Source organism: Carassius gibelio, chromosome A12 (assembly GCF_023724105.1).
Source record: "Carassius gibelio isolate Cgi1373 ecotype wild population from Czech Republic chromosome A12, carGib1.2-hapl.c, whole genome shotgun sequence".
NCBI lineage: Eukaryota > Metazoa > Chordata > Actinopteri > Cypriniformes > Cyprinidae > Carassius > Carassius gibelio.
The window spans coordinates 16,161,296-16,176,186 of NC_068382.1; the positions used below are offsets into that span (position 1 = coordinate 16,161,296).

At 36.5% G+C, this 14,891-nt stretch overlaps 1 protein-coding gene across 1 annotated transcript; it reads left to right on the forward strand.

Annotated features, from left to right (window-relative positions):
• The first annotated feature begins 244 nt into the window (after positions 1 to 244).
• On the forward strand, positions 245 to 14,769 carry LOC128025295 (integrin beta-3-like). The gene is given in 15 exon segments (XM_052611506.1): positions 245 to 435; positions 1,191 to 1,276; positions 3,547 to 3,751; positions 3,827 to 4,079; positions 4,463 to 4,625; positions 4,748 to 4,909; positions 5,398 to 5,493; positions 5,604 to 5,693; positions 5,840 to 5,974; positions 8,114 to 8,540; positions 10,690 to 10,912; positions 11,428 to 11,528; positions 11,631 to 11,750; positions 12,457 to 12,623; positions 13,637 to 14,769. Coding segments are annotated over 15 exon segments (2,373 nt in total). The 5' UTR covers positions 245 to 359; the 3' UTR covers positions 13,706 to 14,769.
• The last annotated feature ends 122 nt before the right edge of the window (positions 14,770 to 14,891 follow it).

Genomic DNA, 14,891 nt, shown 5'->3' on the forward strand with positions numbered 1-14,891 from the left:
GGTATATTCATTAAATCGATTGCCATGTGTTTTCTTACATCTCTCTTATGTTTAAAAACTTGATATCCACTGTGGTGATGTCAAACAGGCTGTCCGATTCCTCCTTAATAAGCCACTTCATCAATGTTAAGATTGTCGTAAAAATAAAAAATAAAAAAAATGTTCTCGAGTCGGCCCCTCCTCTGCCCCCTCTCTCGGAAATAAACGCTGTTTTGTCATAATGAACTCTGTATCTGATGTTGGTCTGATGTGCTGAAGTTGAAAGGAAAAGGAAGAAGAGGAGGGGGAGGGCACAGAGCAGCGGAGAAGAAGAGAGATAAACGCCTGTAGGTTATCAACTGACTGACAACTAAACAGAGATGGAGAAAACTTCACCCAAACTCTTCAGTTTATGGATTTATTGTGTAGTTTTATTCTTAACTGATGCTGGACTAGGTATGTCCCGTCTTATTAGTTTTCTGTTAACTTATTTTATAGCTTGTGTTAACAACTTTTTGCCAGGTCTGATCGCATTTTGACATGTTATCATATTTGGATATATTTTATGTCTGAACTCGCGATGTAATTGATAGCGGATGAAGATATTCTGACTGTCTAATATAATAAATAGTTTATTTATATCTTTAATTTCCTATGGACACTTTTGGGAGTAGCCTTTCTTTCTTTCTTTCTTTCTCTCTTTCTTTCCTTAAAACAGCAACATTATTTGATAGATGCACTACATGGACCCACATCATTCCCATTATAAAAGATTTGGCAAACAGGGCCCAGCTGCATAAACTGCTTATAGTGGTCTTAAAAAGTTAGTCATAACTTTATAAAGTCTGAAAAATCTGAGTCAGAAAAGTAAGACTGATTACCGCTTGGCTAACTGCTAGTTGGTCAAACTATTTTTTTTAAATACACACATAAATATAGTGACTATTTGAATGCAACTTGGCCCAGGTCTAATAAAAGTCTGATTTGTGTATGTGAACTTTATGAACTTTTCTGTTTATGAAATGTTTTGCCTGATGCAGAACATCTCAAAAATACTGAAACACACTGGTCGTTTAAATACTTTACAAATGGAGTTAATTAATCTGATCATATGTTTATGATTAGACATGTTTCTGTTTTTATAAACCTGCAGGCTATACAAGTTAAATGCAACTGGAGATCAACAATTTGCTTTTTTCTTTTCCTCCCAGGCTCCAACATCTGTACTTCTCGAGGAGCCAGCACGTGTCAGCAGTGCCTGGCGGTGCATCCAACCTGTGCCTGGTGTTTTCAAGAGGTGTGGTGATCTGCAATGACTGAGCTGAAACATGTTTACTTTAGATTTTATCATATTATTAAGATTCCTGGATGGATTGGAGAGCTGTAAGAGAAAATGGATAGTAGTATTGTTTGTGTGTGCATCTTTGTAGGTAATTTTTGATGATACAAATTTGTGTAATTACATGGGTATGACATAGGTGTTACAATGTGAAGGTGGTTTATGAGGACACTTCCTGTGTCTCTTTAATTCAGAAGGCTTTAAAAGCAAACAACATTATGTTGTTGTTTTGTGTGTGTGTGTGTGTGTGTGTGAAAATCTAAAGATGCAGAAAGTTTTCTATGAGGGGTAGGTTTAGGGGTAAGGTTGGTAGTGGGACAGAAAGTATAGTTTCTACAGTATGCAAACCATTACAGTATGTCTGGAGTCCCCGTAAAATACACATACTGTACCAACATATGTGTGTTTTTATTGTTTTATTTGGATCCCCATTAGCTCCGACTATGGTGGTCGCTAGTCTTCCTGGGGTCCACTGAAATCACAATACAAAAGTACAAAATTCAATTCATCAATAAAATCTGTAAAAACTATACGATATATTAGCTACCATGACACACACTTGAAAGAAGTACAAATTATGCAGTTATCCAAAAAGAAACATCTATTCAACATGCAATTCAAACAATTTAAAACAAAACATGCAGAAATAAAGATAAGTAATACTTTAACACCTGTAATCTCTGTTTTATTGTTTTCTTAAAAGAAAATATACTTTTGAGTTCCCTGACGCTGGATTGAAGTGAGTTCCACTCTACAGCCCCTCTGTATACAACAGTTTTCTTCATAAAACTACATCTTGGACTAGGAGTAATCATTATCTTGTTGCTGACTGAGCGTGTCACATGCTCATGACCATATCCACTAAACAAATTTTTTTCTTTTATAAAGTTATATGCATCATTAGCCATGACATTGTGCATGAGCAACAAAAGATTATATTTTACTTTTGCCTCTACTATTAACCAAGATAATTTAATATGCATCTCGCGCGAAAAGAACAGTGCAGAACTACTCTGGCCGCTCTATTCTGTGCAATTTGAAGTTTTCTTAGATGTTTTTGGGCCGCACTAGTCCAAACTACTGGACAGTAATATAAGTGAGACTTTGGACAACATTTTTCAATGTAGCAGTTGGACAATATACAGAGCATTTTCTGGACATAGCGATACCCCTGCTCATCTTGACAATGTGGTTAATCTGGTCTGACCAAGATAATAAATTATCTAGTGTGTGTGTGTGTGTACGTGTGTGTGTGTTAGTAAAAATATTTTTTAGTACGCGAGTCAGAGTAGTCAGTGGCATTTTTAAAGCCGCGATAAAACTGTGAAAGTGAAGTAGTGACAGATTTTTTCTCTTTTATTATTAAGTAATATAATTTTTTTTTTTTATATTAAGTAGTATTTTACTATCCATCAGTTTTTGATTGGATGAAGCCAGATCTGAATGTGAGCTAGCAGCTGGTTGTAAGAAAGTGATTTCACAGAAAAATGAGTTATGCCATTAAAAAAACAAAAATCAGAGCTCACAATAAATGATTGTTAATAAATAATTTAAAATGAAAAAAGAAACATGAATGGATAAATCGGTCACAAAAACGATCAATAACTTGCATTTAGAATTTTTTTTCTTTCAAAAAAGGTAAATGTTTTATGGAAACAATATCAAATGTTTTCAATGCATTTTAGCATTACAGCCATTATATCTTTATTAAGAGGAAAAACAGAATGGATAGCAAATCTTCCTTTGTTTTTGTCTGTATTGTTATTCTAAAATTCTCTCATAAAGTGTGACTCATGTGGTAGGACTAAAACTTGTTGATATTCAGGAAGTAAAATAAGGACTCTGTTGTTATGAAAAATCCAGCTATTTTTTTCATCTCGATAGTGACGTCCTGATACATATATATATATATATATATATATATATATATATATATATAGATATAGATATAGATATAGATATAGATATAGATAGATAAATAGATAGATAGATAGATAGATAGATAGATGTAGATATATATATAGAGAGAGAGAGAGAGAGATATATAAATATACATATATATTATCTAAACAATTTGTTTACTTATTTGTTCAACCGATGGCAAATGAGGGGAGTGTTTGAAACTTATTTTTGGGAATTTTTGTAATTCTGTTTGATGCAGTAATCTTTATTTAGTGCCCTATATCATGGTATACTGCATGTATAACTGTCTGCCAAATGCTTATCAGGATTTTGGACAAGATGTACCTGGTTCCTCCCGATGTGACCTGAAGAAGAACCTCATAGAGGCAGGATGCAGGAGCGGAGCTCTGGAGTATCCCACCAGTAAAATGCATGTGACAGAGAACAAAGATCTCAGTGACAAAGCCTCGGGATCCACCACCGACGTCACCCAGATCCAACCTCAAAGCATACGCATCTCTCTGAGACCCGGTGAGTTCATCAACCCCTAAACAAATGACCACATGTTCCTCCATAAGACCAAATTGTTTCTCTGGCGTCCCACAGATGATTCCCAGGTCTTCACACTGAAAGTCCGTCAGGTTGAGGACTACCCTGTGGACTTGTATTATCTGATGGACTTGTCCTACTCCATGAATGACGACCTGACTCAGCTGCGACAGTTGGGGCAAGGCCTGGCTGAAGAGATGAGTAAATCCACCAGCAATCTACGTATGGGCTTTGGGGCTTTTGTGGATAAACCTGTGTCCCCGTACATGTTCATCTCACCTCAAGAAGCCGTGTTAAATCCCTGTTACTCGTGAGTGATGACGTATATTTACACGCTGAACAGGAACATTACAGATGATGGCTGTTTATTACAAACCTGTAACTGGGCGGTGTGCTTGCTGGCTGACAGAATCTGATATTACGTCTTTAGACACACTGCTGTTATGGTTAAAGTGTCCCCATTTGCTGAGTTACATACAAAATAAGTGTCATGCTGTAAGCTGTTTTCTAAATCTTGGATGTTGCGACTCATTTGTGCCGACAAAGTTGAATAACCAACATTACCCATCAGGTTTGGCATGGTTACACAGTAATAGCAGGAGCCCATTTCTACTGTGTATTGACTTCCTGAATGTTCTTACCCCTAATTTTCCTTTTTGACCCTTTTACATCTTACTACATTATCTACCATAGGATCCCATACAAATGACAGCCTCAGTTTGGCTACAGACACGTTCTGTCTTTGACGGAGGAGGTCAGCCGCTTTACAGAGGAAGTGAAGAAACAGACGGTGTCTCGGAACAGGGACGCCCCAGAGGGAGGCTTTGATGCCATTATACAGGCAGCTGTGTGCAAGGTTGAACTCTCTAAACAAGCAAAAAGAAATACAAAGAACTTTACAATACTTTTCTAAGTAGCTTTCGTTATTTTTGGCCTAAAATAAGCATTCTCATTGGACTATTTATGTCTTTCTCCCAGGAGAAAATTGGTTGGAGACCAGGTGCATCTCACTTACTGGTTTTCACCACAGATGCCAAGACACACGTGGCTCTCGATGGGCGCCTGGCGGGCATTGTACGACCCAATGATGGCCAGTGTTATGTGGACACAGATAACGTCTATAATATGTCTACAACTATGGTATTCTGTTGATTCTTTTAATGACTATTTAGTAAATTCTGAGTGGCATATATAGACAAAACAGTAATTTTGATTGGGTGTTTGATTGGGTGTTGGGTGTTTAGCATTAGACACACTGTACTGCATACCCAGTGTGCAATTCATGTAGAAAAGACAACAAACTTTCGTAAAAAAAACTTGTCAGATATGTGAATCAAACTGACATAAAAAGTTGACATAAAGTTGATTTGATTTGATAAATTGAACATTAAACATATCGGCCTATACATTAAATTAATTTCAGTGTGGGATTAACTTCCTATTTTCAGCCAATTACTAGTGGAGGAAATTGCCATTCAAATCAAATTAAAAATATTACAGCATTTTGATAAAGTCTTGACTAATATTTAATGGTAAATTGATATCAAGGTGCCTGCTGGGTATGAAACCTATTAAATTAAGTTTAGAATACCTTTATTCATGCATACTAATGGATAAAAAAATTTCAGGACTACCCATCCCTGGCATTAATCACAGAGAAAATGTCAGAGAACAATATAAATCTCATCTTTGCTGTGACTAGCCATGTGGAATCCCTCTATAAGGTAAGAAGGGGATTACATTTTACCGTAAATCAGTTTGGTAAATGTCTAATCTGATTAGTAGGGTACTTTCAAAGATTTCTCCCTTCGTTCTCTCTCTTTATCCACTGTAGAACTACAGCGAGCTGATCCCTGGTACTGCAGTGGGCACGCTTTCCGAGGACTCTCATAACGTCATCCAGCTGATTCAGGATGCATACGCTGTAATGTCCGTTTTAACATGTACAAAAATATGCTAACAATAGAGCTGAACCTTGTGTTGAAACTGAAACATTCCTTAAAAGGCTTCACTCCATTCAAATAGTTTGTGGTCACTGATCTATTGTTTGCTGTTGTGTTTGTGTAACAGAAACTGCGTTCTAAAGTTGAGCTGGAGCTCTTGAATGTCCCGGAAGAGCTCAGTCTGACATTTAATGCCACATGTCTCAATGGAGAGGTCATCCCTGGGCTAAAATCTTGCACTGGCCTAAAAAGAGGAGACACCGTCAGTATTCTGTTCTCTCTTTATCTTTTTCTGTCTGTCTCTTTAATATTCTTAATCCACTTTATTCGAATCTCATTTTGCCTCTTTATTCACACTCTAAAATATTTGTGATTACTTAAAAAAACCTTTTATCCCAAAACTCCCCTGCGGTCAGTTTGGTCGCTTTCATTTTTTCAGTTTTTACACCAACTCTGACGTATTGACATATTCCCCAAGAGGAGCACAGGAAATCTCCTTCCTGATGTGCAATCATTAGCCTTCCTTGATAAATGAGTTGCATAAAATGTTGTGGTTTTCACTCCCTTCCTCATAAATGGTTAAATTCGCATGAAGGACAAGTGGGTGTTACTGTGCAATTACTCATTCTGATGAGTGTGTCTAGGCATCAGGCTTGCCTGTTTCCTGTTCTCTGCCCTGTTGCTCTGACTCACACTAACCAGCCTTCAGTTCAGACTGTCTGTCAGTCCAACACAGTCACATGTAAGGCAGCCTACACACACACTCACTGTCAGCAATGGAATTAGACTCACATATGTCTTGTACAGTACATAATGGCTAAACATTTCCATTATAAATATGCAATATTTGCCTAAATATTCATTTAATTTCAATCATTATATTATATTATATTATATTATATTATATTATATTATATTATATTATATTATATTTTTCAAGGATCCCCACCAAATTACTACAGTGAAGAATTGTACCATCTTCATCTATCCATCTTACCATACTTTTCCTTTTTCTTATTGTTCCCCAGTCACACATATGCAATTGTAAATTCACGACTGATTACTGGGTATTGAGGCAAGAACCACAGACATGGATTAGGCCATGATCCTGGGTTTTTGCTGAACCAAAATCAGATCGTAACAATTGCTGCAACTGCTGCATCTCAATGTGTTCTGCTCACAGCGTAGGAGAAAATGCTCTATAGCGCGGCTAAATGGTGCTGAATATTGGGAGCATAATGTCTAGTCCTATTATGCAAACTAAAATCTTTTTCATTTACAAAAATCCATTCTTCAAATGTTGAATTACATTAAAACATTACATACATTAACCACCCGCCTCTGCTTGCTCAAGTCGGCCTCTGCACACTCTAGGCCTCCAGTCTCCACTCACTCAAGGTGTGTGGCGCTGTATCGTTGAGAATGCAAAACTACTTTGTTTGGCCTTCCAAAAGAGGACACAACTAGAAATCATGTTTAAATCACGTTTATAATGGGTTTTATGTTTATATCTTGTCGTTCCGGCCAGGCAGGGCATCACAATATGTTAAGGGACGTAACATTTTTATGTCTCACGCTTGAGGTATTCGGCCAATCACAACGCACTGGATAGCAGGCCAATCAGAACACTCCTCGCTTTTCAGACCAATGAGCCTTTCAGAAGATGTTTTGTTTTTGTTTTGTTTTTGCAACATTATATGACACCTTTAATAGGTAGTAAGATAGTTGTTAAGTTTAGGTATGGGACTGGATTAAAGTTGGTTTAAACTATCTAAAATATGGTCATGCAGAATAAGGCATTAATATGTAATATAAGTAATAATAAACACCCAATATCATAGTAATATGCATGCTAAAAAGCAACTAATTAATAGTGAGAATTGGTCTATAAAGTGTTAACAAAATATTTGTTTTATTTAAATATTATTGAATATACACTACCATTCAAAGGCTGCATCTATTTGAACTAAAATACAGAAATATATATTAAAATGTTCCAGAATCAATATTTACAATTCAAAATACGTATTTTCTATTTTTAGGTTTAATTTATTTCTTTGATTTCCCAGATATTACTCAGTGTCATTTAGAAATCATTCTAATATGCTGATTTGGAGCTGAAGGGAATATTAATTATTATCAATGCTGAAAACAAAGTACGACTTAATATAGTGTTGTGGAAAACGTGATCACCTTTGATGATTTGTCAACTTTGATCAATTTACTATATCTTTGCAGAAAAAAAGTATTATTTTTCTTAAAAAATAAAAACATCACCCCAAACCTTTGAAGCCTATTATGGTCTTACAGTACAAATTTGTAACGTATGATAATAATAATTTATATTTGTGAACACCAGTGTTCTGTAACAATCCACACTCCCTCAATCCCATCTTCCCAGGTGTCCTTCAGTGTAGAAGCCCGGGCCAGGGGCTGTCCTAAAGAGAAGCTCAAGACCTTCACCATCAAACCGGTGGGCTTCAAAGACACCTTGCAGATCACAGTCAACTTTGAGTGTGAGTGTAAATGCCAAGCTAAGGCGGAGCCCGACAGTCCCATCTGTCACCATGGCAATGGCACCTACGAGTGTGGTATCTGCCTGTGCAACCCGGGACGATTGGGTCCTAGGTGTGAGTGTGCAGAGGGGGACTACAGCCCCACCGACCAGGACGCCTGTACCGGGCCAGACAAAGTGGTCTGCAATGGCCGTGGAGACTGTGTGTGCGGCCAGTGTGTGTGCCACAATAATGATTTCGGCAAGGTGTGGGGGAAGAGGTGTGAGTGTGATGATTTCAGTTGCCTGCGATACAAAGGAGAGCTCTGCTCAGGTAAGAGAACATTTGTGGCTTGGAGGAAGCTAGAAGCTTGTATTTTGTTGAGTGTGATAAAGTTTTATTATTAGATTGTTGGATGTGACATTAACAGTTATCCCAACAAGTGTTTTGGGACATTTTAAACTTAATGTGTGTATATATTTGAATCCGATGCAAAATATCAAGCCCAGTGGCATTTGCAAACAAATGTAGAGGAATAATCATTTTTTTCCAGGTTTGGGAACTGAACAAAAGATAAAAAAGAACCATCTAGAACATCTATAACTGAATGACTTTCTCATATGGGAACAAATTATTTGTATGATTCTTACAACTCTTATAATTCTGATTCTTAAATATATACAGTACAACCAGTGTGGACCAATTCCAGAACAAATTAGTATTATGATTTGGTTTGTTCCAGTAAATCAAATCCACACAGTGCAAACTGTTCTGTTTCTTTTTTGGGAATCAAAAACATACCGTACAATCACTGTAATCTGATTTCCGAACAAATTATTCTTATGAGTTGGTTCTTTAGTGATATCAAACATATACAGCTTACAGTTACCTGTGCTGTATGTTGTAATTATTGCCTTTTGTTTCCTATGAAACTGTAATCTGCAGTTAAAGGTGCAAATTAAGAGTTTTTTCAGTAATATCTATAAAAAACTAAATGAATGAATGTAGTTTGTTATATTAACTATGGACCTGTTTCATTAATGTTTGACATCCAAAAATAGTCTGAATATTTTATTTTACAATATAACAAATGTCTTTATGCAGAAACATTTGCTTGAATAGCACAACATAATGCCTCTTGGTTTAATATTTTTAAATTGTAATGCAAGACACTTATACATTTTTAAGGAGACTTAAGGGTCCAAATATATTTAGGGCTTCTGCATCTCAGCGTAACTCTCAACGAGCAGGATTTTATAGAATATAATCTCCTTTTTTCACTGCCTATTATTTTGTACAGAAGTCTTTCTTTACGAGTAAGATTCCCTGTTCCCTGCCTCACATCAGCTCAAAGGAATTACCTACAATAACAGTAAACCATCTCCTGCATTAGTCAAAGAATGTGCTCCTCTTATAAATAAACATGTTCTGTGGGACTTGGCAGGATAAACCATGTGTTGACCTAAGACATGTGTGTTTGTTCTTCATACAAGGTGATGATGTTCCACTGGGTTGCGTTTGAGCTGGAATGGCTGAAGAGTTTATGTAAAAAAATTTAAAAAAAATGATGCGCAATAGTTACCCTCTTGAAGTTATGTACAGTACTCTTGGAAGGGGGTTGGTTTCTCACTTTAACAGAACCAGATCTCTATCTTCGTTGTAACAAACTTAGGATAAAAGAAGTTTCTTATAGCATATTCCCAGAGGTCCAGAGTTATCCAGAAAATGCCTTTCTGTGTGTTCACACACTGATGATGTCACTGAACCAAAAATAACTCCGTGAGGGAGTAAAGTGGTGTTTAGGCTGATGTGACAAGAGTTACCATTGTTTTTCTGTGGAAAAAATAATTACACGCAGTGCAATGTTATTTTTTTACATTTGTTTTGACTGTTGTATTTTCATTTGGTTTTGTTTTTGATTTAGCTGCATCAATGTTGTAATTTCAACCATCACTCATAAACACTGTTTTGCTAAAGAATAAAGCACTGTTATCTCCTAAGCAAACATGCACACTGCCGCAGATATGTTTATAATTATATCTGTAAATCACACATGTAATGGGGCATAGCATTCTGCCATTGAACATCAAGTGAAATAAGTGATAATATCATATCAGTCACATTCCTCACATTCACCAGCACCAGATGTCCATTTTTAGAAGCCTCTGTGATTAAAAATGAAACATGGAGCTGTTGAGTGTGAATGCCAGTAGGGGAATTTCATTTGGAAAGCCTCAGCATAACATTTGGGAACGGGTCTTTTTTTTTTTTTTGATGCATGTGTGGAATGTACAACTCCTTACATGAGGCACTTTTATGGGCTCAAGTTCAAACTAACTTTATTACATTATGAGATTGAACATTATTCATCATGGAAAGCTTTCTATCAAGTGTTAAAAAAGCAAATAAATTCTACCTTCATGTGGAGTCTGCTCACTCATTCCCATCTTTGTGTTGTTTTTCCCTACATGGCTCATTCCAGGTCATGGCATTTGTTCTTGTGGGTTTTGCCAGTGTGATCCAGACTGGAAGGGGGAGAACTGCAACTGTTCTACTCGTACAGACACCTGTATGTCCAGTTTGGGGCTGTTGTGCAGCGGTCGTGGTCAGTGTGTGTGTGGGAGCTGTGAATGCACTCAGCCCGGGGCCTACGGCTCCACCTGCGATAAATGCCCCACCTGCCCTGACGCCTGTACCTTGAAGAAGTGAGTGTAATTCCTATATTAAGCATAAAATAATATGTTCAGAATGGCATGCTACCAAACTACTATTTTTGCAGTATACACTGCACATTTTCTGTATGCATAGAACACTGAGATGACATAGTACAATTTCCAAAACGTGCATTTTCCCAGTGTCAGATGCCTTGCATTGCTTGAACACAGTGTTTTTAACTGATTCACATCTATTTCTTGACCCATTATTTGTTCTGACTGCCAAAAGCATTAAATGTGCAAAATAATAATTGGTATTTCTAATCGAATGACAGTCGTGGAATTAAACATCTAATACGATGTGGCCACACGACCACAGTGTAGCATACTACTCTTTGGAATGTGTGTTGTTCCATAAGAGATTCTGATTCACATGCAGTTTTTTAAATATAGTATGGAAGTACACAGTTTATACTAAACAATATTCAGTAAGCAGTAAACAAGTATTCTATTCCAAACATAGGAAATTAGTTCAAAAGTAAAATGTTTTTTCTCTCTCTCTCTAGGGAATGTGTAGAGTGTAAGCACTTCAAGAGAGGGAAACTCTTTGATGATGACACCTGTAATCGAATATGCAGAGATGAAATCATATTGGTGGATGATTTAGGTACCATTATCACGTTAATTTCAGTTTATAATATGTTTTGCATTTAAAGCATTCTAGCTTTTTTCTGTAGGCTTTTGTTGTAACCCTCTGTTTACCCTACAGTGTTCCATGATAAGAATGCAGTGAATTGCACCTATAAGGATGAGGACGACTGTGTGCAAAGGTTTCAGTACTATGAGGACAACAGTGGCAAATCCATCTTGTCTCTGGTCAAAGAGCCAGGTAACATCCTCTTAATGCTATTACTGATTAAATCAATTGCTGTGTTTACTGTTATAGATGCTGGTATTCTTCTTTGGACAAAGATGGTTTGGGAAAAATAAACAGAAGTATATTATTTAGGGAATCAATGTTTATTTTATTTTTTTTTATTTCTAAAATATAGGAGTTCCTAGGTGTTAGTGCAAGTGTTTGGAAGTGTAGGTGTGTGTGCAGTGTGTGATGGCTGTAAATTCAGGAACCTGCAGTGAGAGTCTGCTGCTCTGTGTTAAAACACACAGCAATAAACAACATCCCAACTACTTAAGAACCCGCTGACAGAGTGATATTCCTACTGGGATAGGAATGGTTCAGACAGGAAGCAAAGAGACAAACACTAGACTAAAATAGAGAAGCGAGTCTAGAGCTAAAAAAATTTTTTAATAATTTTTTTTATTATTTATCTTTTATTCAGCAAGGGCGTATTAAATAGATAATTTGACAGAGGTTAAATTGAAGTGACAGTAAGTCATTTATGGTGTTTAAAAAGATTTCAAATTCAAATAAATGCTGTTCTTTTAAACACCTGTTCTATTGGTTGGGGGTTCGATTTCCCGGGAACACATGATAGGTAAAAGTTGATAGCCTGAAAGCATCTGCTAAATGCATAAATTTAATTTAATTTAAAAATAGAAGCATCTTTCACCTATTTACTTTTCCTGTGTAATAGACTGCCCTAAAGGCCCTGATATCTTGGTGGTGCTCCTGTCAGTAGCTGGTGCCATTTTGTTCTTGGGTCTTGCCGCCCTGCTTATCTGGAAACTGCTTATCACCATCCATGATCGGCGGGAATTTGCTAAGTTCGAGGAGGAGCGGGCACGTGCCAAGTGGGAAACGGTCAGTGAAGTGCAAAAATACACTCAAGTTCCACTGTTATGCATGCTGCAGCTCACTGATCAAAAAGACCTCAGGATACATAACCGAACACATTTAAACTCACACGCCTCTCTGTTTAATGTAAAAAGCTCAAATTACTGTGTGTATGTGTGTAAGTGGCTTGTTGAACTATAGATGTTGGCAGGATGATTTTACAGTCCCAGTTACATGCTGTTGTTCCCTTCAGAACAAAGAAAAAGCCTCCGCACAGCTGGGCAAGTTTTGTTTTAAATTAGCCAATGCTAATTTTTTTCATCAGAACAGATTGGGAGAAATTTAGTATTACATCACTTGCTCATCAATGGATCGTCTGAAGTGAATGGGTGCCGTCAGAATGAGAGTCCAAACAGCTGAAAACAACATATATCATATATATATATATATGAAAACAACAATAATCCACACATCAAAAAACTGTTTGTAAACTGTTTGTAACTGTTTGTCTATCCATTATAAAGACGTTTTGAAGCCTTTATCCATAATATTGTTTTTTCTTAAGTGAAAGAGTCATCTCGTCTGAATCAGCAGGGAAATATGCACAGATCAAGCACCATTAACAACCGGAAACAGTTCTAAACAAAAATGTTGGTGGATTTCGATGTGAGAGAACATCAAGGGATGGACTCTTTCATTGGACGAAGCGTTATTATTGTATTTTGGCCAGAAGCAATGGAAAGTTTAAAAAGCCCATTTATAATGATGGGATGAACTTTACTCAAGATGCTAATTAATGGACTAGAGGACTAGTCATGTCATGTGTGGACTACTGTTTGAACTTTCTGACGGCACCCATTCACTGCCGAGGATCCACTGGGGAGCAAGTGATGTTATGCTAAATTTCTCTAAATCTGTTCCTATGAACTTTTCTATTTTTGAACTATTCATTTAAGGAGGGTTGAAGCTAGAAAAACATACTGGTCAAATGTAGACTGTGTAAATGCATATGAATGATAACCTAATTTTTATTCTCATAGGGCCACAACCCCCTCTACAAAGGAGCCACATCAACATTCACAAACATCACATACAAAGGCAAAGACTGACCACAAAGAGCAGAGGAAGAATTGGACATCACTAACAGACGGTGTTCATATTTTTAAGGTTTAAAAGTATTGATTGTTGATTGATTGTAAAATTGATTGTAAAATTGACTATGCAAATTGAACACAGTCAGGAACGGTTGTACATATTTTGTTGTTGTACATATGTAAAGTCACAAATGCCATAATCCCTCAGTGGAAGTCTTTCTGCTTGTCACTGAATGAATGTTTAACTCTACATTTGCTTCCTACATGACTGTATTTGTCGGCAGCACAGTCCTTGGAGAGATAGCTTCACATTGTAGTGACACACGTCAAGCCATTTCCTCCCTCTCCCTGCTCCGTCACCCTGTGTAGGGGCAGATTTGAATGATAAAAATCTTTCCAGCTACTGATGGCCTCTGGTAACACTGAATCCCTCAGAACAAGAAATGTCCTTAATATAAGCGGTTCTCTTTACTGTTGTTATAGCTTTATTAATATTACGCAACTAGTGGTAGCTTTATCACACTGGCCTTTAGTACACAATTTTGGTATGGGTTAACAAATCAAAGTGCTTTATAAAAATGTGCAAAATTTGTCTGTGGTCATAATTTTTTACAAAATGTGTGCCAAAAATAGACACATTTTTATTATTTGTCTGGCAGAATGACCTTAAAAGTCAAAAAGTCCTTCTCAGCTCAAGTGTAAAAAAGTACCAGTGCCCTCCACTGGGAAATATATGAACTTCTGGATGTTCTATTTAGGTGCTGACAGACTCGTATCATTTTTAGTATGTGGTCATTAAATAGACAAAAATAACGAAATACTTGTCAAATAATTTCTTTGAAAAAAAATATATATAATAATGTGATATATTTAAGTGAAATATAATTTCATGTTCTAATATCTAGCGATGCCACACGCTTCAATTTTAATATCAGTAAAGCATAATATATATATATCAATGTTTTTTTTCCATGCTAATTTTAGTACAGTATGATTTAAAATATTACTGTAATTAATTTACAATTAAACTAATTTCATTGTTTGTATTTGGGGTTAATAAAGGCCTGTTTTTCTATCTCATTCCATTTCAGTTTTATGAGTCTAATCATTTAACTAACTTAATTTAATCTGACTAATTCTATATTTAATTTTCTTTGCTGTATGAAGGCATGTAGTAGTGTTTCTCTAGATGGGATTCTGT